A 26,911-nucleotide genomic window follows, 5' to 3' on the forward strand; every position below is an offset into this window, starting at 1 on the left:
TGGGGACCAGAAAGGGTGGACAGCATGCATATTCCTCTCTCAAAGTTTGCATGGAAAGAGGACGCCTGCTGTTGGCGCAGAAGTCTCAGCAACGATATCACGACACATTCACAGCATCCAAGTCAGGCTTCTTCAGATGTTCATTGCCAGGTTGATAAACTAATATTGGAAGAAAGATCAGCTTTAAAATAAATTATTTCAAGCCCATCTCTCTCCTCCTTGCTTTCCCAAATGAAAGAGAGAGGTTCAAAAGCAGTGCCTTGCTCTGAATTGACCCGACACGGGGAAGATGACCTGTGTTTACTAGGCTGTCACTAAGGAGAGATCTCAGCCAGAATTTACTTCTGTGTTTAGAGGGAAGGAGACAGAGCTCTCCAAGCACTAGATACTGATAATGGCAAGGATTTTGTTTGTATCCCAGCAGTCCACATGGGCTCCCACATTTTTCATGCCAGGGAATTAATTCTGCCTTGCCTCAGGAAGCTTTGGGTTAGTGTAAAATGGGAGACAACCCACATATGCAAAAGAGAGACAAAGAGAGCACAAGAAAACATGAAGCTTCTGCTGAGCAGTGTGAGAAGCAGATGGTGGACATGAACAGTAGAGGCTGATCTGATCTCCTGGGGGATTCAGAAAGAGTGAAAGACCCCTCCTGTCCCCATCTGCCACTTCTCCTTTCTCCCATTGAAAGTTGGCACCCAAGGAAGAAAAAAACCAGAGAATGTAGAAAGGGGGGTGAGAAGCTACATGCTGCAGGTCAAGGAAGGAAAGAAATAGCACAAAGGAGATGTAAGCAGATCATGTGCTGTAAAATCCCAGCCCTATAGCAGATGCCTGTTGCACTCTCATGGACATAGATGTCATCTGAAGTGTCATGTAGAAATGCATCAGTTCTTACAAGAAGACAAAGCTCTAGAGAAACACTATAATATTGTCAGTGTTTATGAAGCTGTGCTCATACCTCGCCTATATTCAGGTTAATGAACTCATTGTTTTTCACACTCAGTGCTTGGAATACTCCTGAAATTAAAAACAGGACACCAATGCTATAAATACATCTCATTCATATTCATACATGAGCTCCCCATCCCACAATGATGGGTGGTCATGCCAAGGAGAGGGAGGTCTGGCACAGAGGCAGCTTGCTTAGGATTGTTTAGTGGTGGTAGCTGCTCTGACAAAACAAAGCCTTTGCAAGAGAAAATGTCTTGCTGTCTAAGCTTTTGTGCAAGTCTTACTGCAGGACTTGAATGGAAGGGTGTGCAACCATTTTGCATTTCTCAGTGTATCTTATCTAACTTTTCACTCTCAGTAGTTTAATATTTCTGTTGCCACAGACCAATGTAAAGTGAAAACCAAAACAAAAAACAAACCAAAACTAAACAGAACAACAACCCCCAAAACCCAAACCTAATCAAAGCAAGCAAGCAACCAACCAAATCAGTCAAGAAAGTTGATTTTGCTCCTCATGAAGTTGTGTTTGATCTGAATTTTGAGCCACATGAATGATCACACTGGCATTGATGCAGCTGTTCTAGCTCTGCTGCTGCTGCTCTGAAACACAACTAACCCCAAAACCAAATTAACTGTGCTATAGGGTGCCTTGGTGCACAGGGAATCATATCTTCATCCAGAAGTGGACAAGTTCTGCAAAAGGTACAGGAGATACCTGCCCAAACATGAGGCATAAGCAATATTCATACTTCGAACTTCTGTGATCCCAAATTAAACTCATGGGTGAGACGCAAGAAAGGCTATACCATGGACTTTGCAAGCATTCTTCATGTCTTTTACACTGCTGCAGAGTTTATGAAGCAGGGTCCATTCACATGGATAACCTTTCCATGAGCTTTATAGGAAATTTCACTTTATAGGAGAAAAGCCATCCTACAAACAAATGCTACACACAGCTCTTTTCTGTTAGCTATCTACACACTTCACCTCAGACACTGTGCAAGATGATCAATGACAGCTGAAAGAAGAATATTAATTTTTTTAAGGGGAAGAAATTCCAGAGGAAGGAGATACTCACGACTTGCGTTCTCTAAGCGAATTAAGCAGTTCAGAAAATCATCATATTCAATCTGGAACTGCTCATCAGAGTAGCGGAGGACAATCAGTTGCAGCAGATAATTGTTGAGTTGGTATCCTTTCCAAAGACACGAGTGCAAAGGAATAGTGAGCAACCTTGTAGGCCAGTGGAGAAAATTCAGATCTCTACTAACTAATCCTGCAAACCAGTTAAACCTGTGTCATGTATTCATCTAGAAAGCAATCTGGCCACAAAGTTCTATAATGTTGCAACGACTAATGAACCCTGAACAAGAAATTTTGCAGTCACTGCCATTCTACTCTGTGCACTTTTTGATGTATGAGGGACCATTCTGTCTCCTTGAAATTTGGAGGGATTTCTGCAAAACTAGATGCTTTAATAAAAATAATTTGTGATTAAATTCCCATGCACTCAAAGCTTATGCATGGTTCATCCAACTCTTGAGTGGAAATAGACTCTGAAGTGGTTTGTTCCAGGGTCTAATGCTGCACGTGTGCAGCTCCGTTGAGTTTAACAGAGCTCAATACAGATGTACAGATTGCTGTGACTGATTGCCATGCAGTGTTGGGGTACCTGGGGCAAAATCAGTCTACTCAATGTCCACCCCAGGACCCCTCTGGGATTTAGACCTCCTCTCTGTTAAGGGGCACCTGGCCTGCAGCCCTCTTCACCCACAGTCATCTGTCCAATAGATTTCCCAGGTAAAATGCAGTGCTTGTCTTACCTGCAGCTTTAAGAGCACTGCGAAGCTCATAGGAAGACATGGAGCCAGATTTATCAAAGTCAAACTGAAGAAAGATATTCTGTTATGAAAGGAGAGTGGAAAGTTCAGTATTTGCACATGAGATGGAGCACAGATACGGCATAGAAAGGCAAGGCATTTGTCTCTGACTGTGTAGCATAGCATTTAAGAAAGCTGACAAGACTTTTGTTCTAGACCTGGTCTGATTTTGTAACTGAGGAGGAAATCTGGGTCTCATCTTTCTTTGTCATATGAATAGGTTGTTGTGAAACTTAAACAAGTACTGCCAAACCCAAGCAATGAAAAATAATGAGTTGCCCTTCATAAAAAAATTCCTTTTTTTTATTTTTTTTTTTTTAAAGTGATTTTATCTGGGAAGGATGTATTGTTCTTTGTCTTTTAACTCTTAACTGACACATTGTCTTAACCTCTTCTTATGTTTTTCTCTGTAATTCTGAACACCACAGACAAATTGTTTAACATAAAGTTAAGAGTACTCATTTTCCTCTAGGTATAAAACATCTAAATACCCACATTCATGGTACAGCCAAAAGAACTGCTACAAATGGTTTATACTGTTATAAACACAGATTTTGAATTAAATATTAAATCATTATTAAGCTGGAGTTAAATTCCATCCTTGTAATGAGATGTCAAACATGATTCTTCCTTGGAACATAACATAGTTAGAGCTGTATTACATTCAGCTTAAAATTTTCCACCAAATATATGTACAAATCTTCCTACAGGATATAGGGATTTCTCAAGGACCCTTGTTAAAACATAATGCATCCTTTGTTAAAAGAGATGTAGCATTAATACCCAGAAAAAGGGGTTGCCATTTCTGATGGACTAGACAAGAAGTGGAGACAGCGTATTTTGGACGTTTGTGTGAAGTATGAATTCAGAAAAAGCTACTAAAGACCACAAGGAAACAATTAGGATGTCTCTATTTGAATATTCAGCCTGTGGCCTGATTCTGCAACCTTGCTTATTCTTACTGCCACATAGACTGGCAGAGAAATGCGTTTAAAATGACAATCAACACTTTCCCAGACTTGACTCCTGAGAGATCAATAATGGACATGCAGTGACCTGATAAAAGATTGTTTCCTACTAGTCATGAATCATCACCTTCTTGTTCTGTACAACAACAGTAATGGAAACTCCTTAAGTTTCATTTTGATTGGCTTACTTTCTAGTGCCTGTTGCAATCTTTATCCAAACATAGTTGATTCTCTTACAAAAATCTCTGTTATTTCCAGAAAACTATTATGGTTTAGCATCATGGAAAGCTAGGAATGTCTTTGACTATCCAAAACAAATCCCTATAGTTTTAAAACATTTTTTCTGCATTAAATTTTGTGGCTTGTAAACATTCTTGTCTTCATTTTTGTCTCTGTGTACATAACAAACTATGCAGGAACTAGCTAATGAAATGGGGTAACAAACGTAATGAATAATGTCACTTACTATCCATTTCTTCAGTTTTTCCCAGAAAACTTTGAATTCGCTAAATTCCAGTTTCCCATTGCCACTAGTCTGATAATATGAATTAAGGAAAAGGGTTTGTCACATGATGGTCCCAAGTCAGTCTGTATTTATCAGCAGAAAATGTTACATTGCCTGGCAAGCCTGTGGTGCCACTGAAACTGAAACTGGGATTTCTCATGAGGTGCATCTCCAGCAGTTACAGTCATGGCTGTGACTGTGATACTTGGGCAACCTTGTGTGGTATAAAACCACAGCTGAGCAATGCAGGCTCCATGGGAGAGAGAAAGACAGATTGTTCTAAGGCAAGAACAGCTTTAAATGTAAATGGAATATAAATTATTCAGAGACTTAAATTACCTGATTAAAACAAATTGCTACTGTACTCAAAGGAGTTAGTCAAGCAGTGTACTATTCAGTATTTTATCTAAAGACCAGGCTCTGTTGTAATAGCTCAATCAAAACCTACTGTGAGATGGGGTGAAGCTGGCAACATCTGGTCCTTATGGTCTGAAAAAAATGTCCGTACAGCAGTTCTGAGAGGCAGTGATTAGATCTGCCTGGCTTTCCTTTACTTTACTTAGTTACTGATGTTGTTCAAGCACAGCTTGCTCGCAGGATGGGGCACTTGCTCTGAACTGCTAAATAAAAAAATGACCTCATTCTCCTCCTTTCCATCTAACTTGTCAGGACAAAGCCTTCACTCAGGCATACACTGGTTCAGCAAACATTTAAAAAGGTCAAAACGTGCCAAGTAGGGTCTAGCTAATGTCTGCCGTTATTTAGCACCTACACTGGTACTCACAGATCCTAAGGACATTATTTCTCCTGTAGAAAGGCTCTCTGCCCTGCTGGGTTCTTCTTAGAGTCATGTAAAGTCTGTGGATGTCATGTATCTGGACTTAAGGAAAGCCTTCCAAGTGGTTGGACAAACTGGCTACCCATGGTCTGGACAGGCATACACTCTTTGCTGGGTCAAAAACTGGGTCAAAAGAGTGGTGGAGAGCAGGGTTAGATGCAGTTGGAGGCCAGTTACAAGTAGTGCTCTCCAGGACTCAGTATTGGGACCAGTTCTATTTAACATCTTTATTGGTGACATTGACAAGGAGATGAAGTACACCCTCAGTAAGTTTGCAGCTATCACCAAGCTGTGTGGGAGAGTTGACCTGTTGGAGGTGAGGATGGTTCTGCAGAGGGATCTGGACAGTCTGGATTTATGAGATGAGACCAACTGTACGACATTAAACAAGGCCACATGCCAGGTCCTGCACCCTGGGTCACAATGTGATGCAACACTACAGGCTTGGGGAAGAGTGTCTGGAAGACTGCCTGACAGAGAGGGAACTGAACATGAGCCAGCAATATGCTCAGGTGGTCAAGAAAGCCAACAGCATCCTGGCTTGTGTCAGAAATAATGTGACCAGCAGGACCAGGGAATTGTGTGCCTGCATGCAGAGCTGGTGAAGCCGTACCTTGAATCCTGTGTTCAGCTTTGGGTCCCTCACTACAAGAAGGACTTTGAGGTGCTGAAGTGTGTCCATAAAAGGGCAATGAGGCTGGTGACAGGTCTTGAATACAAGTCCTCTGAGGAGTGTCTGAGAGAACTGGGCTTGTCTAGTTTGGGGAAAAGGAGGGTGAGGTGAGACTTCATTGTTCTCTACAACTCATTGTTCTGCCTCCTCTGGAAAGAGGTGATAGTGAGGTGGGGGTCAGTTTTTTCTCCCAAATAACTAGCAATAGGATGATAGGAAATGACCTAAAGTTGTACCAGGGAAGGTTTAGATTAGATATTAGGAAAATATCATTTACTGGAAGCATGGTCAAGCACTGGAATATGCCAGAGAAGTGGTAAAGACACCATCCCTGGTGGTATTTAAAAGACAGTTGCATGAGGTGCTTAGGGACATGGTCTAACAGTTGTGTACAGGAAGATGTTAGGTTATGGTTGGGCTCTATGATCTTCAGGTCTTTTCCAAGCGTGTGGTTCTTTTTGGGCTTCTATGGATAAAACTTTGTCCCTTCTCTATGCCGCTATGTGGAGACTGTAGGGCAGGAAAGTTGGTGGCATATGACAGAGAAGGAGCTCTGCCAGCATTGACTTTGGTTTGCATTTGTGTCATTTGCTCCTCCATTGTGCTCCAAATACCATGCCCAGAGTGGGATGATTGTGTTTGCATTCCCTGTGCTTCCAAAGCAGAGGAAGAGATGTTTCCCCATTTGTTCAAAAATATGCAGAGGTTTGCTTGGAAGCATTGCAAATCATGGAAACTATTCAATTATATCCTAAATAGTAAACCTAGGATTGCTGCCATGATCCTGGGTTGAGTGCACACCCTGGCTGTGTCCCAATACCATGTAAGGATGAGACGTGAGTGTGGACCAGCTCCCTGCTGAAGCTTATTTTTTAAGGGAGGAAGTTTAGGGCCATTCCCCTATTTCTCATTGCACATACACAAGGACTAATCTGCACTGAATTCTTACACTATGGACAGAGCTTTAAGAAGATAAAGTTTGGCTTGGTTTTCTGTTACAAAAGTTTGAGAGGACGTTACCGCTGTCAGGGACTGGATCCACATAAGTAAAATATAAGAATTTCTCAGCTGAACAAACAAGACATAACCCAAAAGGAAAGTGTACTGCAAAAACCAGCTTTACCTGAGAAGTCATGATAAAGCAAAATCAGAACATTGCAAAGGACAAGTCTGGTGGAGAATAGAATGTAGAATAGAATAGAATAGAATAGAATAGAATAGAATTAACCAAGTTGGAAGAGACCTTTGAGATCATCAAGTCCAACCCATCATCCAACACTATCTAATCAACTAAACCATGTCACCAAGCACCCTACCAGGGCCATGATAAATCTCACCTAATATCTGAGCAGTCATTTAGCATTCCTCACAGGTGCAGCCAGAACAAGCCTAATTACACCATCCTTTTCACTATCTACAAAGGAAGTCTACAAAGCTAGTTTAGATGTAGACACTTACACCACAAATGCCTGAATCTGGACAGACAACTCACACCCACATGTCTGCTTCCTGGAGTTCCAGGATCTAGCTGAAAGACCAGATTTTCCAGCTTAGTCTAATTGTCAAGAAACCCACAGCTTTGATATCAGTACTTTTCAACACTCTAATGATCCTTAATTTCTGACCCACAAGTTGCATGCACAACTCTGTCTGGTGAATTTAGCCCTCCCGACAACAAACTTTTCTTGACTTATCACTTCTGAGCCTTTTTCAAATAAACCATGGCTTGAAAAATGCACTGTTCTATAGAGAAGTAATTTGAGATTTACTTTTAAAAGTGTTCAAATTTAGAGTAGCTGCCACTAAATCCGCAGCAGAAAAGGGTCTGTCTTGAAGACCCCAACCCAAAATCTCTAAAATGTCACATAATTCTGCACACACCCCCCCCCCCCCCCCCGCCCATTTGGTAGTGTTCTGCCATGGTATTACCACATCCTTATTGATATCTATGACAGGTATTCTATGGATGATTATATTCAGTATTCATTTCGCCTCACAAGCACAAGCACTTACTCAAAAGGATACATCCATAAGAGAAACTATATTTCGGCATGAAATGAGACTTAAGTTCTTGAATTTGATATTCTTTGCTGCAAAAGAACAATAATGGGAAAGAAGTTATTGGGTAAATCTGCCTTTTAGGAACTGAAAGTAGGAAATAGGATTTCATAAGCAGGGACAGTGGACTTTTAGTCCTCATTGTGAGGGGAGCTGTGTACTGGAAGATGAAGATAGCCCTCATTATAGAGAAGTCACAGTCCAGACAGAAGAAGTATTTACTGAAGACAATAAATCATGAGATGAGGTTCAGAGAGTAATAGGTTCCCAAAGCATAAAGTGTCTGAACTGCATCTGTGTCTTACAAGTCCTAGCCCAGTTCCTGTCTCTCTCCAGTACTGCACTGGAGAGATGGCCTTACTGAGCTGACATGGATCCTGCTGTGGTCAGGGCAAGCCTGCTGTTGGATCATGGATGAGATTTTTTCAGGTTCTGCCCCAGCTGGCTGGAGGACACCAGGCAGGACTCATGGCACAGGCTTTATTTCACTATCTATAGGTGAATTTAATGGTAGCTTCAATAAAGGTCTTTATCACCCTTAACTTCATGGTTACCTCTTTGTAATACAGCATTCAGAACATATTGGAGTTCTTCTGCAGATACCTCCATGTCCTAAAGTGGGAAAAAAAAGGTAGCACTGGTTACTTGAATGTTTCTATAATCAGAAATGCCAAAAACCTCGGCAAACACAAACAACACCCAGCTGTACTCAACTGTAAATCAGGAAAAGAGAACCACACAAAGTGCAGAAAAGGCCAAAAACTAAAGGGCTGACAAAGTACAGGAGTGCTGCTGTGCACAAGGCTATCTGAAGGAAATCCAAAGCCTTCTCCACCTAGACATAAGGCATGGTGACATCTGGTGCCCAAACAACACACTGCAACTAGACATACTCCCTAAACACGTAATTTTGGTTTCACCTAGCCTTGGGTGGAGGCACAAATGTCTCCCTTCTTTCTGCATCTTGATATCATGCATGAAGGCTTTGCACTCACCTTTCCTGAAATCTGCTCAAACAGTGCCCGGAACTGCTTTTCTTCTTCAGTTTCTTGTGGGGTTGGGTTTATAGGCTGCAACATCAACCATGTAAGTCGTTATAAGAATTGTAAAACATGACATTTCTCTTGCACATAGTCCTTCTGTACATCAGATGTACCATAGTACATCTTAAAGTAAGGGTGCACATGCTCCTGAACATTGATAGACCTGACTCTTCCCTACTATTTAGCTGCTCAAAGGGAGTCTCACCACTTCATTTCCTTCACCTGGGCAATTGCATAGTGTGCTATTACCTTGGCTGTCAAAATCAAGAGTGCCTCCCATCCCTCCTCTCATCCCACCCATGCACCACTCTGCTTCCCTTGTTCCTGAACAACCACATCTCTACTGAGCATTTTCCAGTGGTATCATCCAGGGACCTTTCACTCTTCTTGAGCTGGCTGCACTTCGACACATTACCCAGTGTCATATTGAGCCTGAAATCTCTTTCAGCTGGCTGCCAGCTATATGGCTTAGTGTAGTCATGGGGGTGTGGAGTCCAGGCTTCAGTATGCACTAAGCAGAGACATGCAATAATGTAGAGTCACTGCTACAGGTGGGATGACCATCTGAATAGAGAGGACTTCTTGGGCCAGAAAATAAAATGGAGAAAAAGAAGTCAAGAGCCCAGGAAGCAAAGAATCTGGCTTTGTTTTCTCTACCCATAGAAGGTACAATGAAAGTGGCTCTAGTGAAACTGATTGTCCACTGAAATTTTTGACCATATATATGTTCCTCACTTCTGCTCAAGTTTGGATGCAGTCCCTTAATGATGCTGAAACATGTGGACAGATTTGCTTTTTTACTGAATATGGCCCTGATATCCCCAAAATGGAGATACACTTGTCAGCTGGTTCCTAGATGAGAGCTTTACTAAAGATGGACACGTGAGATCTTGGCTTAGCTTGTTTCCATGGGAAGATACACCACGATGGATGGTTTATTTGCAGGGATACACTTAAACAGGACCTGACTCAGACTCAGCTGCACTTAGTGCTTAGCAGACAGGCCAGGCCATTCAGAAACAAAAATAATGTGTTCATTTCAGTAAACACATGTATGGATCAAGACCTGCAGATACTGATAAGTAAAATAAAGCTATTTCTATGGAAAATGAATGTAGGTCTGTGGATCTCTCCCTCCCCCCAATAAAAAAGATTTTAAAAGATGTGATTGGCCCTGTTCCTCCCTGATGCTAGTGGCTGGTACCCACCTCTGGTACTGGCTGACACGCACAGCCTTGAAGCATATGCAGAAGGAGAATGATTATTGTTTTGATTGTTAACAACTCTTTTACTATATTCAGCAGAACTGACTATTTCAGTCACATACACAAAGCTGGCAACTGTGCAACGTTCCTATGAAATGAACGTGTTTTAGCCAAAGCCAGGAAAAGCAGTGTGTGCTGGCTTCTGCTGAGCTATTCTCTTGCCGTTTTAACTCTGCAGTCTTACCTCAGGGAGATCAATGGCAACGTTTTCATCTAGATCCCTGGAGAAAAGAAAAACTTATTTAGTATCTGAAGACATTCAACCTCTGCTTCTGGTGGAAGCTTGATTGTTACATTTTCCAGAGGGGAAGGATAAAACCGCATTTTTTACTGTGCAGGTTAAGTTTAGATAAAATTAATCAATTTTTGGTACTGTTTAAATTTTGTCATAAGCTCTTAGAACAGACTTCAAGCAGGACTCAGATAAGGCAAAGCTGTGTGGGCTCTCTGCTGAAGAATTAATCTCATTTTTATTCATTGTGCACACACTTTTCCCTCGATACTCTTTTTAACACAAAGTTGTCATTTGCCAAACTCGTGAGGAAACAAGCAGGAACCACACTGCTGCATTCACAAATTCCTAAACAGTATCAGGCAGCTAGCAACTCTTTGTCAAGCTTCCAGCAGATTCACCATGGCAAACCTTATTTCCCTAATTCCCCACCTCCTAAACTCTTCTCCAAAAAAGAGGCATTGCCAAAAATGGGCAAATGCAAAAAAGTCATCGGGAACTTTCTGTACCAGGGCTCTGCTGCTGGGCTGGGTGCCTGGCAGCCAGACTTTCCCCAGCAGCTGGCAGCCCCACATGCAGGTGAGCACCAGAGGGTGTGGGGCTTGCTTCTGACTTACTCAGTGATGGCCTTCTTCTCAGAGAAAATTCTCAGGCAGAAATCTGCCTCCTGGTGTGGCTCAAATGTGGTTGGAACAATAATGTAATCACCCGGTGGCAGCTTGAATCGGTTAGATACTTCCCTTAAATTGATGTAGGTTTTGCTCCTGGCTTTGGAGGGGTGGTACCTGAAGAAGTCTTTGCCCAAGTGTCCATCTCTGCTGGGGCTCTAGGACGGGAAAAAAAGACAATGCTGCACTGTCCAGGGCATGCTGGGAGCCATCCTCACTCCTTTCCCAATCACAGACCTGAACTCTACCTGCCACAAAGTTCATCCCTGGCTGCGACTCTAACTCTTATGCCTTCACCCAGGTCATCACAGCAACCTATCTCCCACCATACAGCAAAGACCAGTTACTGGTGGTCCTTTCCTACCCAGTCTAAGATGGTTCTGAGACATTGTCTTCCTGCTTAAACATTTCCTGCCAATAAATATCCTCATCTCAGGCAGCGTGTCACAGAGCAGTGACAACAGATTTGGCAATCACAGCCTCACTTGTGGACAGGCACCTCTGTGTGTGGTGCCCCCCAAGAGGGTCATAAGAAGTAACATCCCCTCTCTGGGAGCCAGGCAGGGGATGACAGACTCATGGGGCCATGGAGTCTATTCTGGGAAAACATGGTCCCGTAGGGACTCCTAAATTCTCCTCTGAGAAGACAGACTCCATCCCAACCATGTCAAAATTCTTTTGGGGGTTTGATGTAACTGAGAAGGTTATTTTAAATGCAAGAGCCCTAAAAAGCCATGATGACTGGCAGGAGTGCAAACCCAGAGAAATATGTTAATACTGGGAATGTGGCTGCTGCACCATCAAAGCAGTGGAGTACCTCATAAATAGAGTAGCCGATGGTTAGCATTTCAGCGCCAAGCCTCTTGAGCTTGCGGCGATCCTTTTGCATCAGAGCTGCTATGAACGTGCAGTCATCTTGTCCATCATCTTTCTCTGTCAAATGTAGCTTGATTTGTGGATTTGTCCAGAAAGTCTCTGCCAATGTAAAGAAAACCAGAGTGTCTTGCTTCAGAATAAGAACACTACTACATATAATTAATTAATTAAATAAGCAAGACAACAAAAGGGACAATGAAGCTGAGTTTTTACTCAAATTTAGGTTTTCCATCCTCTCCCACTTTTTTTTTTCTTTTTATTTTCTTTTTATTTTTTTTCCCCTCATTAGCTCTGCAGAAAATAAGCCAAATCCCTAAGTCCTTTGTGGAATTAGGTGTAGAAATACTTTAGGCATGATATTTTCTTAAATTACCCTGGCTTAAATGAAGGTTTTATTAAAAGTACACAGCTACAATGCTCCCATAGTGATGGTGCCGGTCTGGAGTGACACGCTTCAGACCCGTCATGCTACTTTAAAGCTACATCAACATGCTGGCTGAGGTGGATTTTTGTCTCATTTTACACTTACTGCTGCAGTTTAAGTGACTTATTTTGAGCTAGTCTTGCTTATGCAAATGTAAATGAGAGGCCAATCAGATCAAATGAACTTGAGAGCAAAGAAAGCAGTTCTTTTACCACGAAGTCTCAAGTGTGACCATATGAATATTTGTCCCTTTGTCTGGCTTCTGTTAGTGGAGACTCAGCTGGCTTGGCCTGCGCACACAATTCTGGCTATGGGATAACAGGAGAGGTGGCTGAGGGTGGGGTAAAGGGTTCAATGCCTGCTTCTCATTTTCAAAGCAGTATCTATTTACCTAGAAAATTTCTACATCCTCCTGCGGTGGCTCCCCGGACCCAGCTGCCCTGGTGGATGGTCACCTCCCACTTGTGGGCAGTGCTGTCTTCCAGGGCATCTGGAGTGAGGTTGCAGATCTCAACTTTATCAAAATGCACTTTGAAGTCTTCAAATTTCATCCTGAGCAAAAGAAGGGAAGGAAGCATGGGAAGGAACAGGCAGTTACTCATTCAGTGCAGAATACCCAGCAGAGGTACTTACTCGCCAGAGTCCCAGGACCAGATCACTAGCTTGTATGAACCTGAATAGCTTCAGTGACCATGGGTATATGCCATTGTACATGAAGGGAGAAGACGTATCTTGTCTCTCACTCATTGTGGTATAAAAACAAACAACCTTATTGTCTGATTCTGACATTTCTTACACCTTTCTTTTGATATTAGAATTCTGTTGATTTTATTCAGTTCAGTTGAGTATAAGATGAAAAGGAGTGACACTGGCACAAGATCTATGGTGGAAAGAGTTATTTCACTAACAATATCCTGGCCTTAATGGCTGCATCTATATTGCTGAAGAGCCAACCAAAGGATGGCAGGCATCTGTGCAGGAGTTAAGTCTGCCTACAAATCAGCTGTGCGCTCAATGCCAGCCTCATGACAGCACCACAAGGGACACACAGTGATTGATTAGCCAAACCATGGTATGATTGGCCTGCCCACACTGCAGTTAAAGTCACTTTTGGGCCCCTGCTTATGTTGTCAAGGTGCTCACCTTCCCCTCCGTTATGAGCGTTTGAGACTTTGTCCTAGCAAATACACACACCAAACACAAGAGACAAAAAGTGTGTTTGGACTTGAGTTGTTGGCTCCAACCTGCCCTTGAAGGTGGTATAGACAATTTTGCCTGCTAATGTGTCATGTAGATTGCACCATGAACAAAAAGCCTTATCTCTGATAATACAACACACCTCTCTCTTGCTTTAAATGTTCCATAGCTTTTGATCTAATTTCCCTTGCTGCACTACCCTTTCCCTTAGCTTTCCTGTTCTACCTAGGGTGAAAATTAACACAATGCATGTGATTAAATAGGTATATTTTGTCTTCCTGTTCTTTTTTCTTTTCATTTAAGAGAAATGAGCCTGTAGAAGAAATTACCACTGTTTTGTGTACAGTCAGCATAGGGAATAAGCTGGGTCCAAAACCTGAAGCACAGTTACAGGAGTGGCTCATGAGTGCATGGTAGGCTTCTTGGTTCCCTTCCAGCTTCCAGACACATTAAGAAATTATGTCTACATTGCTGGCTAGCTGTAAACCTTACTATTAATCTATTCCAGTAGAAACTGGTTGTGGTCAACAAAGAGAAGAGCCTTATTGCACCTTATATTATTTGCTAAACCCAAAGATAATGCATGTCAAGGAGAACATATTTTGAACTCTTGAGGGCCTAATTAATTTGCTACTCACTATTTCTAGCAGTAAATTTTAAAGCACCTCATAAAGATTACCTCATCTTTCCAGGGAGGCAAGCCAAGCCACCACCAGGAGCAATGAATAGACTGGCTGAAGCTACTCAGCTGCAGAAGCAGGAATACAGCTCATTCACCACCTCTTCAGCTAAATTGCGTCAGCAAGAGCCACAGTAGCAGCCCACAGTAGCAGCAAAGTGAAAGCTGTAGAGAAGGAGCTATGTCCATCTCTTTCCTCATCTGACCATTTTAATGTCTTTAGGGATACCTCACATTATTGGTCACGCAAAGTCATTATGTGAAGCCTGATGGGGAACCCATCAAAGTGTGGCTTAGAAGGGGAAAAGAGATGAACACTCCTTAGAGAAATACACCAAAGTCAAAGTGCAGTAGGGAAAGTAAGTCTAATGGACGGGGTGGAGAGTTTAGCTAGCATCAAATTTGCCTGACTGGTTTTGGAAACTTTTCTTGTCATATGCACGTGATTTTTCTCCACCTAACTCTTTCAACATAAATTTCAGTCCCAATGGCTTTTGTTTCTGCTTTGAATGGCTAAGATGCTGGATGAGGAAGGCCTGGGTATGCTGAAACTCATTAATTTTTATTTGCCCTCTGAGGACTTACTTAACTATCAGCTTAGCTCTATTGGACAGACAACTTTTTAATGAATTTCATTACCCATTTGATGCCTATCTGCACACTCATAACTCCATTACAGAGAAAGGTTTTGAGTCATGCCCGGTATTGAGAGACTTGCTGGAGTTGCTTTGGTGCCAGGTAAAGTTTCTGCCCTGTTTTCATTTACCTCATGAAGTCCAGCTGTAGCCAGGTCAAAAACAACAACAAGAAAACTACCACAAAAGCTTTGTGGAAAAACTGAGAATGCCCTGCTGCATTTGCAGCGTCAATAGCAAAATAACTCTTTGTCAAAATACTTGAGTAATGGATCAGCCACTGGACCTACTTCCCTCTAGAGGTATCAGAGTGTGACTTAATGTGCTGCACTATCTATCTGAAATCACTTTGTGGTGGTGAAAGAAGTTCAGTTCTGCCCCCCCCCCCCCCGAAACCACGGCTAACTCAGTTGGAGAAGCAAAATGGATAAGAGCTATATTTTACAAGCAGGATGAAGTGCAGATGATTATATACACAACATACAGTATTTACAATATATACAAAAATACACAGCAAAGAACGTAACACAGAAAACCTGCCCTCCTCCAGAGAGGAGGGTCCCCCCCAAAACCCCCTTTCCCCACTTCCTCCCTTTTTCCCAAAAAAGGGTTAGAGAGAGAAAAGTAATTATTAAGGGGGAAATTCTGTTAGTTCAAAGCGTATGCTAAGGGAAGAAAAAGAATTATTTTCTTATCTCATTAGTCCAAGGTCAGCCAAGCACAGAAAGATAGCAGCTGCTCAGGCAGACTGAAACAGACAGACTGCCTGACACAAACTGAACTAAAACTAAAATGTAAAGTTGCATTCCCATTGATCCACCAATGAAATTCGTTTAGAACTATCTTTTGTTTTCCTTTTCACACCAAAACATTCAGCTAGAGTGTTCCAGTAGCTGTCCTTCTGAAAGGCATAGCCTAAAACTGACACACACTTCTCAGGCCTAGAGTTGAACTTTGGTTTAACTTGCAGGAAATATCTGGAATAGCACCACTACATACCTCTCTAGGTTTACCTCTGGGTAAAAGAGATGAGCATCTGGTCCTAGAAAATATGACCAGACACCCTGGCGGTAGTGCTCAGCATGGTTGATATAGGAGGAGATCATGTGCAAGTCAGCCACCTGCTCTGCCTGAAATCGTGAATTTGGCATCAAGAACTTTTCACACTTCTAAAGCAATTTCCACTACATTTCCCCCCCATTTCACTTAATATTTTCTTAAAGTTTTGCATCATTTCACACATAACTTGATGTCCTTTCACTTTCCATAACAATTAATATTGCTTCTCAGGACTCCCTTCCCTTCCATCGTGTGTCTGAAGGTATTTTGTAGGTGATACGGCACAGTGAAAGGCTCCCTTCTGCAGAGCTTGCCTTTGGTCTCAGGAAGGATTTGAAGAGTGTTGCATTCATGGGGAGCACACATTGTTTGAGATATGCTAATGTCACTAACTAACCTGACTTTTAAAATGCTTTTTCTTATTAAAATAGACATGGACACACGTGAAACACTCAGAAACCAAGGGAGTATTCTACCTGCCCTCTCTGAGGCAGAAGCTGAGCTTTTTCTCTCACACAGACTTTTTCCCTATTGCTTGTTTTGGCCACTTACACCTTGGTTTCTGACTAAAGCCACACACTTTAAAAACCTGTGGCTTACCAGAACTCTCCATCATCCTGCGCTGCTTGAGATAAGCGCCTCTGCTCTGATGGGCTTACCGAACGCCATTCCAGAGAGCTGCAAGAAAACAAACCCATGCTTTACTGTGAGTATGTGGGAATTCATTTCCCCTGGCTCAGAACAACTGGCTGGACACAGCAGCAGGATGTTCTTCTTCCAGAAGTGTTTTATTTGTGTGGGTCACAAACACAGATGTGTTGAAGAGGTTTCTGAAATCCTCTTGTCACTCATGGTTGCAGAGACTCAACTACTGCTGCTGGAAGCAGGAATGGGCCAAAGATCCCAAGGCTGCTCCGGGATGGTCTTGTGTTAGCTATTGCCTGCACTAAAGAGTTGGGACTGCTCTCAAATGTTGGTGTTTGGTACAGTAAGACTGTTGGTAAACCTCAGGAGTTTGGTAATTCACATGCCTGCTTTTTCTATCTGTAGCACCATCTCCTTTTTTTTCTTTGTTGGTAATTTAGGGCCAGAAGTTTCTTCAGAATAGAGTCAATGGGAACTAAATAGGCTCCTTGCCCTGTACAGGGAGATTTGCTGGAGTAACTGAGATTTCAGGTAAAGACTTTGCCTCCTTTTCATTCACCCCTACAACTCCAGCTGTGGCAGGTCAAAACCAAACAAAAACCTGGTTAAATTTTTTCAGAAAGACCGGAAATGTCCTGCTACATTTCCAATCTAATACAATAAACAGGGAGTAGAAGGCATCTTATGTTGAAGTTTTAATTCCAATAGTCACTGTGAAATGTTAATATAGATATTTGTATTGACCTGTGAGCCCCTCTGCATCTGGCAAACATCCTAAGTGCAGAATCAGAGCTCTGCTTTGCTGAGACAGCCTGTTCAATCACAGCATGAATTGCCAGATGCCTCTTGTTATCTTAATCTCGCCTGGGTTCTTTTTAGTTTTGAGATTTAATCACTCATTGTGCATGCCAATTATCCACATTTTTCTTTTTCAAGATAGTAAAGGATCAGAGCTGATGGAGGAAATATTTCATTTATTTCTGAGTCATGTTAAGGACAGGGTCATTCGAAGCAGTTCTACACATGACTACGTGTCCCAGCAATTTTAAAGGCCCAGAGAGATTATGGATCATTTCCTTAAGTCTGTGTGAATAAAAAAACCCCCCACATAATAGAAGAAAGTGAAACAAAAGTGAAACCATGTGTATACGCAAAACCGTACTGAAAAGTGTGTGTTGGGGTGAACCCCAAACCAAACAGCAGTGCTCTTTTTTGCTGCAGTAAGACTGGTTTTCTGATAAATTCTGTTGTGTTTGGGGGTCCTTCCTTAGCTTTGGTAGGCACCATGTGAAGGCACCATTTAATGGCCATATATAACCTGTAAGGTCCCTGCCTGTTCCTGACGTGTTTAGAAACCCAGAACAGTAAATGCAACTGGAGTTTATGAGTACATAAGCTACTTAGAGTGGCTATACAATATCAGTTTCCATCTTACCTGCAGTAGGACAAAGTATGGATGTTGCATAGTTACAAGTACTATGGCAACAGTCTTGCAAAAAATAAATTAAAAACCACTCCAAATGTACAACTTTTCAACTGGGAGTGTCTTAAAGTCAACTTACCCCTTGGATGTTAATGAATGTTTTTTTGCCAGTATTAGATTTGAGGGGGCTAAACAACTTTGACAGTGTCCCCACAATTGACCAGCTTTGAAAATAGAGAGGGTGACATGTGAGCATGACAGGAATACTGTGATACATCTTCAAAGTCTTGATTTCATTTCCTGTGGTGTAACTGAAGCTGCAGAAAGCTGGCAGCGAAGCAAAGCTGGGATCTGGTGTTTGTGAAACCAGTGTGTGCAGGTCAGCATACGCACTTGTCGCTCCAAGGGCCATTCCACTCGACCTGTCCCCAGGGGTTCCTTATCCTTATAAGCTGCACTTGCCGGCCCCGATAGCTCACCTGGGGAAGAAAGAAAGTGAGAAAATACCAAGTGTCAGTAGCTATGGAGCAGGACTTCTCCAGTGTGCACAGACTGGCCAGGCTGCTGTAACAGCTGGGCAAAAGGTGCAGACTGCTACAGAAGATGTGGGATTTGGGTAACTCCCCTAGGATAATTCCCCCTGTCACCTGAGGTCAGGGGACATTCTCTTATCTTTTCCCCAGGTCTCTCCTTACACCACGCTGATGAACATACCTCATCGATGCCAGTCACCGAGTAAGCATGGCCCTTTATAAGACCGAAGGGGGTTTTGGCTTCTGACTCAGCAGCACTGCTGGTCTGAAATAAGGGAGAAAAAAGTGTAAAGTGCTCTCTTCAGAGTGAGATCACATGTGGTGCCACCTGGTCCCTCCCAAGCATCAGGTGAAAGGTTGGTGGCTAGCTGACTATGAGCTATGTACTATGAACAGGGAACTTACTGGCTGCTCAATGCAGTGATGGTACAATGGCATCCTTTGAGGAAATAAAAGGATTTAAAAAACTTTTTAAAGCATTTTTTCACTTAGAGGGAAAAATACAATGGTTCCACACTGAAATACTTTCTCAGTCCCTGTGATTTTACATCAAAATCATCTACACTTTCAGAATCTCAGTTTTAACTCCCATTCAAATGTAGTTTGTGTCAGCTTAGGAATGGGAAAAGGTGATTTCAGACTGAGATCAGGTGCTGATATGGTCTCCTTTCTTGTAAAAAGACATTGATAGAGCAGTGATGGCATTGAAGACTCCCATTAGCCAGCTGAGTTTCATGCTCTTTCTCTAGTTCAATAAATAATTGATCATTGCAAGCAGCAAAGCTTCATCAGAAGAGAAACTCAAATCAGAAAACATCAGTCCCCAAAGCTAAGGGCACAGTCTTGAGTAAGAGAGAGAACTTATGAAACAGCCTTGTTTTCAGACAAGCAGGCATTGGATTTGAGATAACAAGTCCCCCTGAGCCTGGCCAAATATTAAATGATTAGGCTTTTGGGCAGAGTGCAAACAAAAGCCTCAATCCTTATCCTCCAGCCTGGGAACTTAGGTTGCATTTGTTACAAGTGCCCAAAAGGAATATTTTGGTTTTGGTGGGATTTTTCATTTACTCTGAAACCCTTTTCTCCATCTGCTCATTCTGGTGGAGAAACCTGGCACACTTCTATATTGCCTCTCCCACTGAGCACAGTCAGCAAGGATCAGCAATGGGGCCCTCACTCCTGCTGCTGAGAAGTTTAGGCATTTTTCACCAGAAAGCTAAGAACACATGGATGTCTCCTTTTACCCTGGGTCAGATGCTGGCTGAGCAGTGTAAGTAACCTACGAAGGTACTACACACCAGCAGCCTTTTCCGTGGGAAAGCTGGAGTTTCCAGTCTCTGGAAGGATAAAAGTGACATACCCTAAGTCCCAACCCCTGTTTACAAACAAAGATTCAGGTCCTGAAAATTTTCTGGAGTCCATCAAAGTCCCCATGGGAGTTGTTACAGAATTCAGTGCTGAAAGAAACCCCACTTCTGTAGTCCCTGGAACCAGTAAGTCTTCAGAAAACTATGGCAGATTTTAATGCTGTAAGTGACAAAACCAATTAGGAAAGTTCACTCCCAGTGAGTGCTCATACTTATGTCACTATTGCATTAAATACAGTGACCATTACCTGTTGAAAACTGTACTAGTATTACATAACTATCAGTTCACAGCAATTATTTCTGGAGTTAAGTGCATGTCCATCTATTTGTCATTAATGTAACTGGTCATTAAAAACTAGAGAAGCCACAAAACTGAACTGAGAAATCTGGACTCCGTTTCTTACTTACATCGATAGAGCAGCCCACCATTGAGCATCTTTTCAGAGCTTTCTCTAGGATTTCATAGAAATTGTCAGGAGCCTTTTTAACCTCATACATTTCTCCTACACCCCCAGTGAAATCCTCCATGGCTTCTATTGTGCTGCCTCCCTTCAGAGCCTCGTAGCTGCCGTTCAGCCTGGAAAACACATGCCAGCCATGAGACATGTTTTCAAAACTTTGAGGATACCCATGTTTGAGAGCTTTCTCATATGGGCATGAAAATACAGCAATGACACTAAGCCAAAAGAAGTGCCCCAGAGTGCACCCAGAATATATGGAAGGAGTATTAAGATCATTCTACTTTCCTTATTAATTGACTTATTAATTTATTGATTTGTTCATATTCTTCAGGCCTAGGACCTTTCTTTCTTCACTGTCAGCTGTCAGATTGGCAAGGACTGAATATAAATTTGTGCCAGTGGCTTGCTACCTGCCAAATAGTTTAAAAATGCAGAATTAGCCAGAATCATCAATTGAGGTCTCAGCAGACACATGAATGGCAGGATTCAGGCTTTGATCCATTTCTATTGCTATTAGCATGGACTTTACCTAATGACATGCAGGAAGCTAGACCAGCTCGGATGTAATCAACACAATGACTTTCGATTACGGCAGCAGAAAATGCAAAACAAACCAACCCACCAGCAGCAACAAAAAAAACACCTACTGGATAGAAGCTGCTCACTTGAGCTTGAATAATGCATGTACCAATTGCGAATAATATATGTACACAGAGCGAATTCTGCATGAGCAGTGTAACTTACTTGGCATAGGCTTTCTCTAGTAAGGCACTCCAAAATTCGTTGTGCTCAGCTGAGTGCAGGAAAACCAACCGGTCCTTGAACGTGGGTAATCTGTCATCAATCATGACATCCAGCCACTCGTTGTGCTGCCAAAACTATTCAGAAGGGAGGGGGCATGAGGCTGCTGACATTGTGTCATTCCTTAAGCATAGGACTCTGGTGTCTCAGCACTTTCAATTGCAAGTTAGTGACAATCGTAGGCTTGATTAGAAGTGATATGTAAATCATCCATTCCCATCCATATACTGTGTTAGACTACTTTGAAGGGAAGGGTAATCTACCTTAAGAAAAGACTGAAAATGTAGAGCTGTGCTGTAGCTCCTTGTGTGAATAACATCACTCGTGTAGCTACACACAAGCGGTCATGTGTGATTCAAGGGAACTTTAAGGCAAATATGTTTTACAGATCCCAGTCCAACTCCTTTAAGGCCTTTCATGATAATATGTTTTGTGCCTAGGTAAACATGAAATGATTTCTAAAGCAATCTGTCTTTTCACAGAGCAGAAGTGGCTCTGCAGGTGCTCATGGGAGGCTGTTGTAGCCCTCTAGATTGTTTCTCAAAACACAAACAACAGTGTAAGCTCAACAATACTGTAGGTTTGTTTGTTTGTTTGATGGATGTTTCCTTTGCTGTAACTGGCAATCCCTCTGCAAAACAGACTATAGCATGTAATGACAGAAATGTGTTCATGTTTACTAGATGTTCGTCTTACCTGGAAATGAAATATTCCAGCATAATCTGGCCCAAAATTTTGATCCAGTGGCACCACTCTTGCTAGTGTTTTTTCATTCAGTGTGAGAGAAGCTATGGCTGCTAATAGCCAGCAGTCACCTGTGAATAGGGAAGGGGAAGAAAACCCTCATTTTCTTCACTTCAGGAAGAGAAGGTGGTGGTGTAGGGGCTGCCACCTCTCTTGAAATCCAAAAGACAGATCATGTGTCTGCAGACTGTGCTGCAGTTTGGAGACACCGGTAGACAAAAAACTCCCTTGGACTCACAGTACCCTCATTTGGAGACCCTTCCCTGATGATGAATCTCATTGTACCAGGATGGTCCCTGGCACAGATGGGAGGGTGCTATCAAAGCAGTGCATACAGTCAAGGTGAGTATGGGTGGTATCTCCAGCTTTACTGCAGTTTAGGAGGGATGACATTCTCTCATGTGTGAGGATATTTCTGCTGTTCCACAAGGGGTGTAGTTATATCTGTCCAGAGGGCATTACTCACCAAGATCCCCTTGGCAAATGTCAGTTCTTGTGGCTCCTCCAACAATAAACTTGGGGTCTTTGACAATGTCCTGTGAGAGTGGAAGATAGACACCAGAATGACAGAACATGCCAGGAAAATATCACCATCACTGAGCCCAGACATGCAGCATGGTGTTTGCCACGACCTAATTTATCCTGCAACAGCACAGCCACAACAAAAACTGAGGTGGGGAATACTTGCTAATTAATTGCAGTGCAGAGCAATTAAAGAATCAGCTCTTCTCAGTTTTTCATAATTAGTTGGCTGCTAATAAAAGGCTAGTGTTCTTTATTCACCCACAGGCAATTGCTAAAACACCATAGCACAACCTTGTCCAGAATATCCGTGTTAGGTTACAATCCTGGTTAAAGGGGTTTTTTACTTGTTTTCCTCCAGTGGGTGGAAAACCAGAATGACCAATTCACCTTTAAATGCACTATTAAGCCTTCTATTTACCTGCACATAATACCTTGAACATACAATGTATAACAACCATTTCCTCCTCAAATAAGCAAACAGCAAAGGTAAACTCCAGCCTTGTTTGCTTTGCAGAGTTAATTTTTAGGAGGAGTTGACACTACCCACCCTTGTGTGCTCGGAGAGACTGATGCTCACAGTGGCATTAAAGCAATTCTCAAGCATTCATTTGACCATTTCAGTCAGCTGGAGTGAAAAATTACAGCGGTAAACCAGCAAAGGTGTCAGGAATTCCCTGCTCTTCTTCCCTTTCCCATGATTTGATTGAACCAAAAAGGGAGCAGTAGGGTATCTAATATATTACTAGAGGAATATATCTGCAGTTAATCAGTCTGTCCTGATATGTTATTACAAACCCTATGATGTGAAGAAGACACTTCTGCCCCAGTGGCAAAAACTTTAAAAAAAGAGAAATTAAGAAGAGGGAAAAATAGAAGACATTCAGCCATTTCACACCTGCATTTGCCTAAGAGGAAACTGAGTTGCTTTTGGTTCATATCACTACAATTTGTGAGGCTACCAGGGCAGGATACCGATAGTTCTGTTCAGCTTCCTCAACTTCATGCTGAAGTATTTACTGCTGGCCACTGCTGGAGCCAGGACACTCCCTGCAGTGAACTAGGCGCTGCTCCTGTGAAGCTCACCCTGCAGAGGCAATATTCAGGAGGAAGCTGGCTTGCATAGTTTTTGTTTGCATTTGCTGGGGAGGCAGTGGCACTCAGGTTGTCACTCATCCACAGTGCCCTGGGGAGGAGGCACCACAGTACACTGTGTCCCCATTGTGTAGAGCAAAGGGAAATCAAACAGCAGTTCCTCCTTACCTGGCCTGCCTGCTTGTTAAACACACTCAGTCTTGTTGGGACTGGATGTGAACAATAAAAAACACAGCTCATTGCCTTTAGACATAAATATAACATCAGCTGATAAAGTACCTGATCTTTAATAACACGCTTTGTTTTAGCATCATTGCCTCTGGGGAGCATAATTCTGATGACAAGACCTGTGTTTAGTTGTTACCAAGAAACACCATGTGTTAGCAAGGGATGAGGTAAAAAACCTTTCCACTGACATTAGTCTGAACCTTAGATTATCATAGAATCATAGAATCAATACGGTTGGAAAAAAAAACCTCAGAGATCATCAAGTCCAACCTGCCACCCAACACCTCATGATCCCTTTTCAGGTAACTTATCCTGGAAATGTTTCCAGTTCAGCTCACAAAGATCCTGAAAAAGACTGTGACAACTACAACAAACAGGCTGCTCTTGGCTGTCCCTGGGTCCCACACACAAGGACACACAAGCTCGCAGTTGCTCCTGGTCATATTTTCCAGCAAAGTTTAACTATTGTGAAACCCCAAATGGGAAAAAAAAGGACAAATTAGCGCCTATTGGCTGTCCAAAGGAACAACGTTCTTTCTGATTTACTTTCACAGAAATAAATGAGGAGAAGGAATCTGGAATGGTGCTGGGTTTGTGATCTGAGAGCATGTGACTAGTGAAGCTTCAGGCTCTCGCTGTGTTTTTTTGTGATTGTTATGCAAGATGCATTAAAGGATATTCATCAAGCCCTTGGCTGCCGCTGAATGGCTCAGTAACCATGGCATGTATCTGTAATTTCTCAGTGTTTCATGGTGGAAGTGAGCAAGTAGAAGAGTCTCACGCTCCAAGTTTTTAACTGTAATTATGAGTTTCTTGATTTTTACACAGAACATCATCATAATGTATTTTACCCTTAATTCCTTGCATGTCCTCTTATTTTCATCTTAACATTGTTTTTGTCTGGCAATGATGTAAGAGAGGAGGCTGATTACAAGTTGTTTATGCATGTACATAAATATGCCTGCATCAAGCATGGCTATGCAATGAGCTACATCTAAAAGATGGGGTGAAGCTCTCCAGCCCTCTTGTCCCACAGCTCGAGCTCTTTGTGGCTGACATCCCAGCTTTGTGCCACTGCCCCTGATGTAGGAAGAGTTACTCCTTCATCTCTCTGAACAAGCCATGTGTTTGGAGCCATACCAAAGCACAGCAGAGTCTGAATTTTGGCAGGATGAAAGGAGAGAACACAATGGTATACTCACCCTGGGCCTCTTCCAGATGAAGGGAATAGGTGGCTTTTCACTGAAGAAGAGGGAGGAGTTGCAGGCAGGAAAGTCAGGGTCCTCAAAGAGGACCCCCCTGCACAGACACTCCTGCTTCAACTCCTCATAGGCTTTCCCTGAGCTGTGGGTGGCACGCGCTGTCCTGGGCGGCATGGGTGGCCTCGGTTTCGAGTCCTGGTACAGGTAGGGCATGTCTCCCTCCTGCCTGCTAGAGAGAGATTCCAGAGAGATGAGGCTTAGCAGGCAGTGGGGGCAGAAGAAGTAGGGGACAGGAGGAAAAAGAGCGAAAAATACCTCTAGCACCTTGTGAAGGAAAAGTGGACAAAAGGAGTGTTCTGGGGGGAGTCAGCAATGTCCTCCAGTCCTTCTCGGTTGTACCTCCTTGAGCTGCAATGTGAGACTGACCTTCCAGCTGTCCTGAACACCATCAGAGATGTACACCCTGAAGGTAAACAGGGAAGGAAGGTGGCTGGCTCTGGCCACACCAGAAGCTGGAGCAACCAGGTGGTGCCCTGTCCTTCCCCTGGGCAGAGCTGCTGTGCCCGCCCAGAGGGTAAGGGCATGCACGGGACCTGGCACCACTCCCCAGTGGGCACAGGAGGTTGCCACTGGGCCCGGGGTGGCTTTGAGGTATGCAGCAGCCACCCAGAACCCTTGAATCATGCAGAGGGGGTGAGACCTGGGAAAGAAACCAGAGCCACACAGGAGGGTGTAGCTGCTGTGCGAGTTTGCCCTGTCTCTCACATGTGGGAGAGCAGCCTGGTATTACTGGTGCCAAGGGCATCTTGGGGAATAGATATCCCCGAGGGATGACACGAGGGAGGGACAGAAAGGCTGAGTGGTGGTTGTGGCCAAGGCCACTCTGCCAGCAAAAGTCTGGCCGCAGCGCAAGGACTGGGTATGTGCAGGAGGGCTGGTGGTAGCTAGTGGGGAGGGCTTTTAGCAGCATGTCTATCGAGCAGCAGGGCAAACCCAGGCGAAGTGTCAGGAAATGCTACTCTGGGGAGGGATTTTAATGGGCTGCACATTGAAGGAGTTTTGTGTGCTTTGCAATATGGGATTTAAAAAATAAATACGTATGTATTTGTCACTGATTTCCAGGCTTCATGACTGTGGTCATCTGCTGCTGTGCTTCTTCCACTACCCAGCTTTTACCTGCAACATCATACCTCAGTGGAGGACAGTAAAACACTGTGCTGAAGAGGATGCCAATCAATCTGCTGTGGATGCTCTGAAGGCAGGGCTCCAGGCCAGATTAGCATGTATGTTCCTCCCTCTTTGGAAAGGAAAGAGGTGCTACTCTCTAGAAGCCATTTACAGTTCTTGTAGTACAAAACCAGCCCTGAGTATAAAAAGCACTCAGGCTCCTTTTGCTTTAACAGGCCCTTGGTGGACCAGTTGAGCTTGCTGCTAAGAGATGATTTATGGAGAACAATCAGGTGAAACAGAATAAGTTCCATTCTGCTCTGCTATTTTTCAGAGCAGTGCTGTGAGGAAAGCTTTTTTTCAGAGCATATATTCCCGTATCTATCCTCCATAATTACATCTATTGTTGATGCCTGCAGGCTCCTTGCTGAGATGTATGGTTATTGTTCAAACATATGAGAAGAGGCAGGCGTGGTTCTCCAAAAATGGCAATCATTTCACCAAACTTTGTGTCCAAGCTACTCACATCAGCTTTTTCTACAGTCATTGTGGAACATTCACTGTGTGCTTAATCATAATATCCCTTTGGAGACAAACCCTCATTGACTAGCTTAGAGTAGATGCCCAGCTATTAAATGCATGTAGTCAAGTGAGAGGGATCCCAGTGTAGGAGCTAAGGCAGGTGAAAGGGATTTAAGTGCTAACAGGAAGGAAGGAAGCTATGTACCCACTATCCTGCATTTAGACAGTGGCAAAACTAGGAACTTAC

At 43.0% G+C, this 26,911-nt stretch overlaps 1 protein-coding gene across 3 annotated transcripts; it reads right to left on the reverse strand.

The window, feature by feature from the left end:
* Positions 1-132: 132 nt before the first annotated feature.
* On the reverse strand, positions 133-25,188 carry CAPN9 (calpain 9). 3 transcript variants are annotated; one of them, XM_009906309.2, is made up of 20 exons: positions 24,976-25,188; positions 22,395-22,464; positions 21,881-21,999; positions 21,128-21,261; positions 20,331-20,499; positions 18,737-18,820; positions 18,416-18,501; positions 16,555-16,632; positions 12,776-12,936; positions 11,902-12,059; positions 11,034-11,242; positions 10,369-10,405; positions 8,872-8,946; positions 8,431-8,488; positions 7,844-7,908; positions 4,269-4,337; positions 2,778-2,856; positions 2,033-2,149; positions 962-1,020; positions 133-159 (listed from the first exon to the last, which is right to left on the reverse strand). In XM_009906309.2, exons 1-20 carry the CDS (start codon positions 25,186-25,188, stop codon positions 133-135), a joined length of 2,067 nt encoding a protein of 688 aa, XP_009904611.2. The 3 variants fall into 3 exon arrangements, with proteins under 3 accessions (XP_009904611.2, XP_009904612.2, XP_054018453.1); XM_009906310.2 differs by lacking the exon at positions 16,555-16,632; XM_054162478.1 differs by lacking the exons at positions 21,881-21,999; positions 22,395-22,464.
* Between the last annotated feature and the right edge of the window lie 1,723 nt (positions 25,189-26,911).

This window comes from Dryobates pubescens, chromosome 6 (genome assembly GCF_014839835.1).
Source record: "Dryobates pubescens isolate bDryPub1 chromosome 6, bDryPub1.pri, whole genome shotgun sequence".
In the NCBI taxonomy this organism is placed as follows: Eukaryota; Metazoa; Chordata; class Aves; order Piciformes; family Picidae; genus Dryobates; species Dryobates pubescens.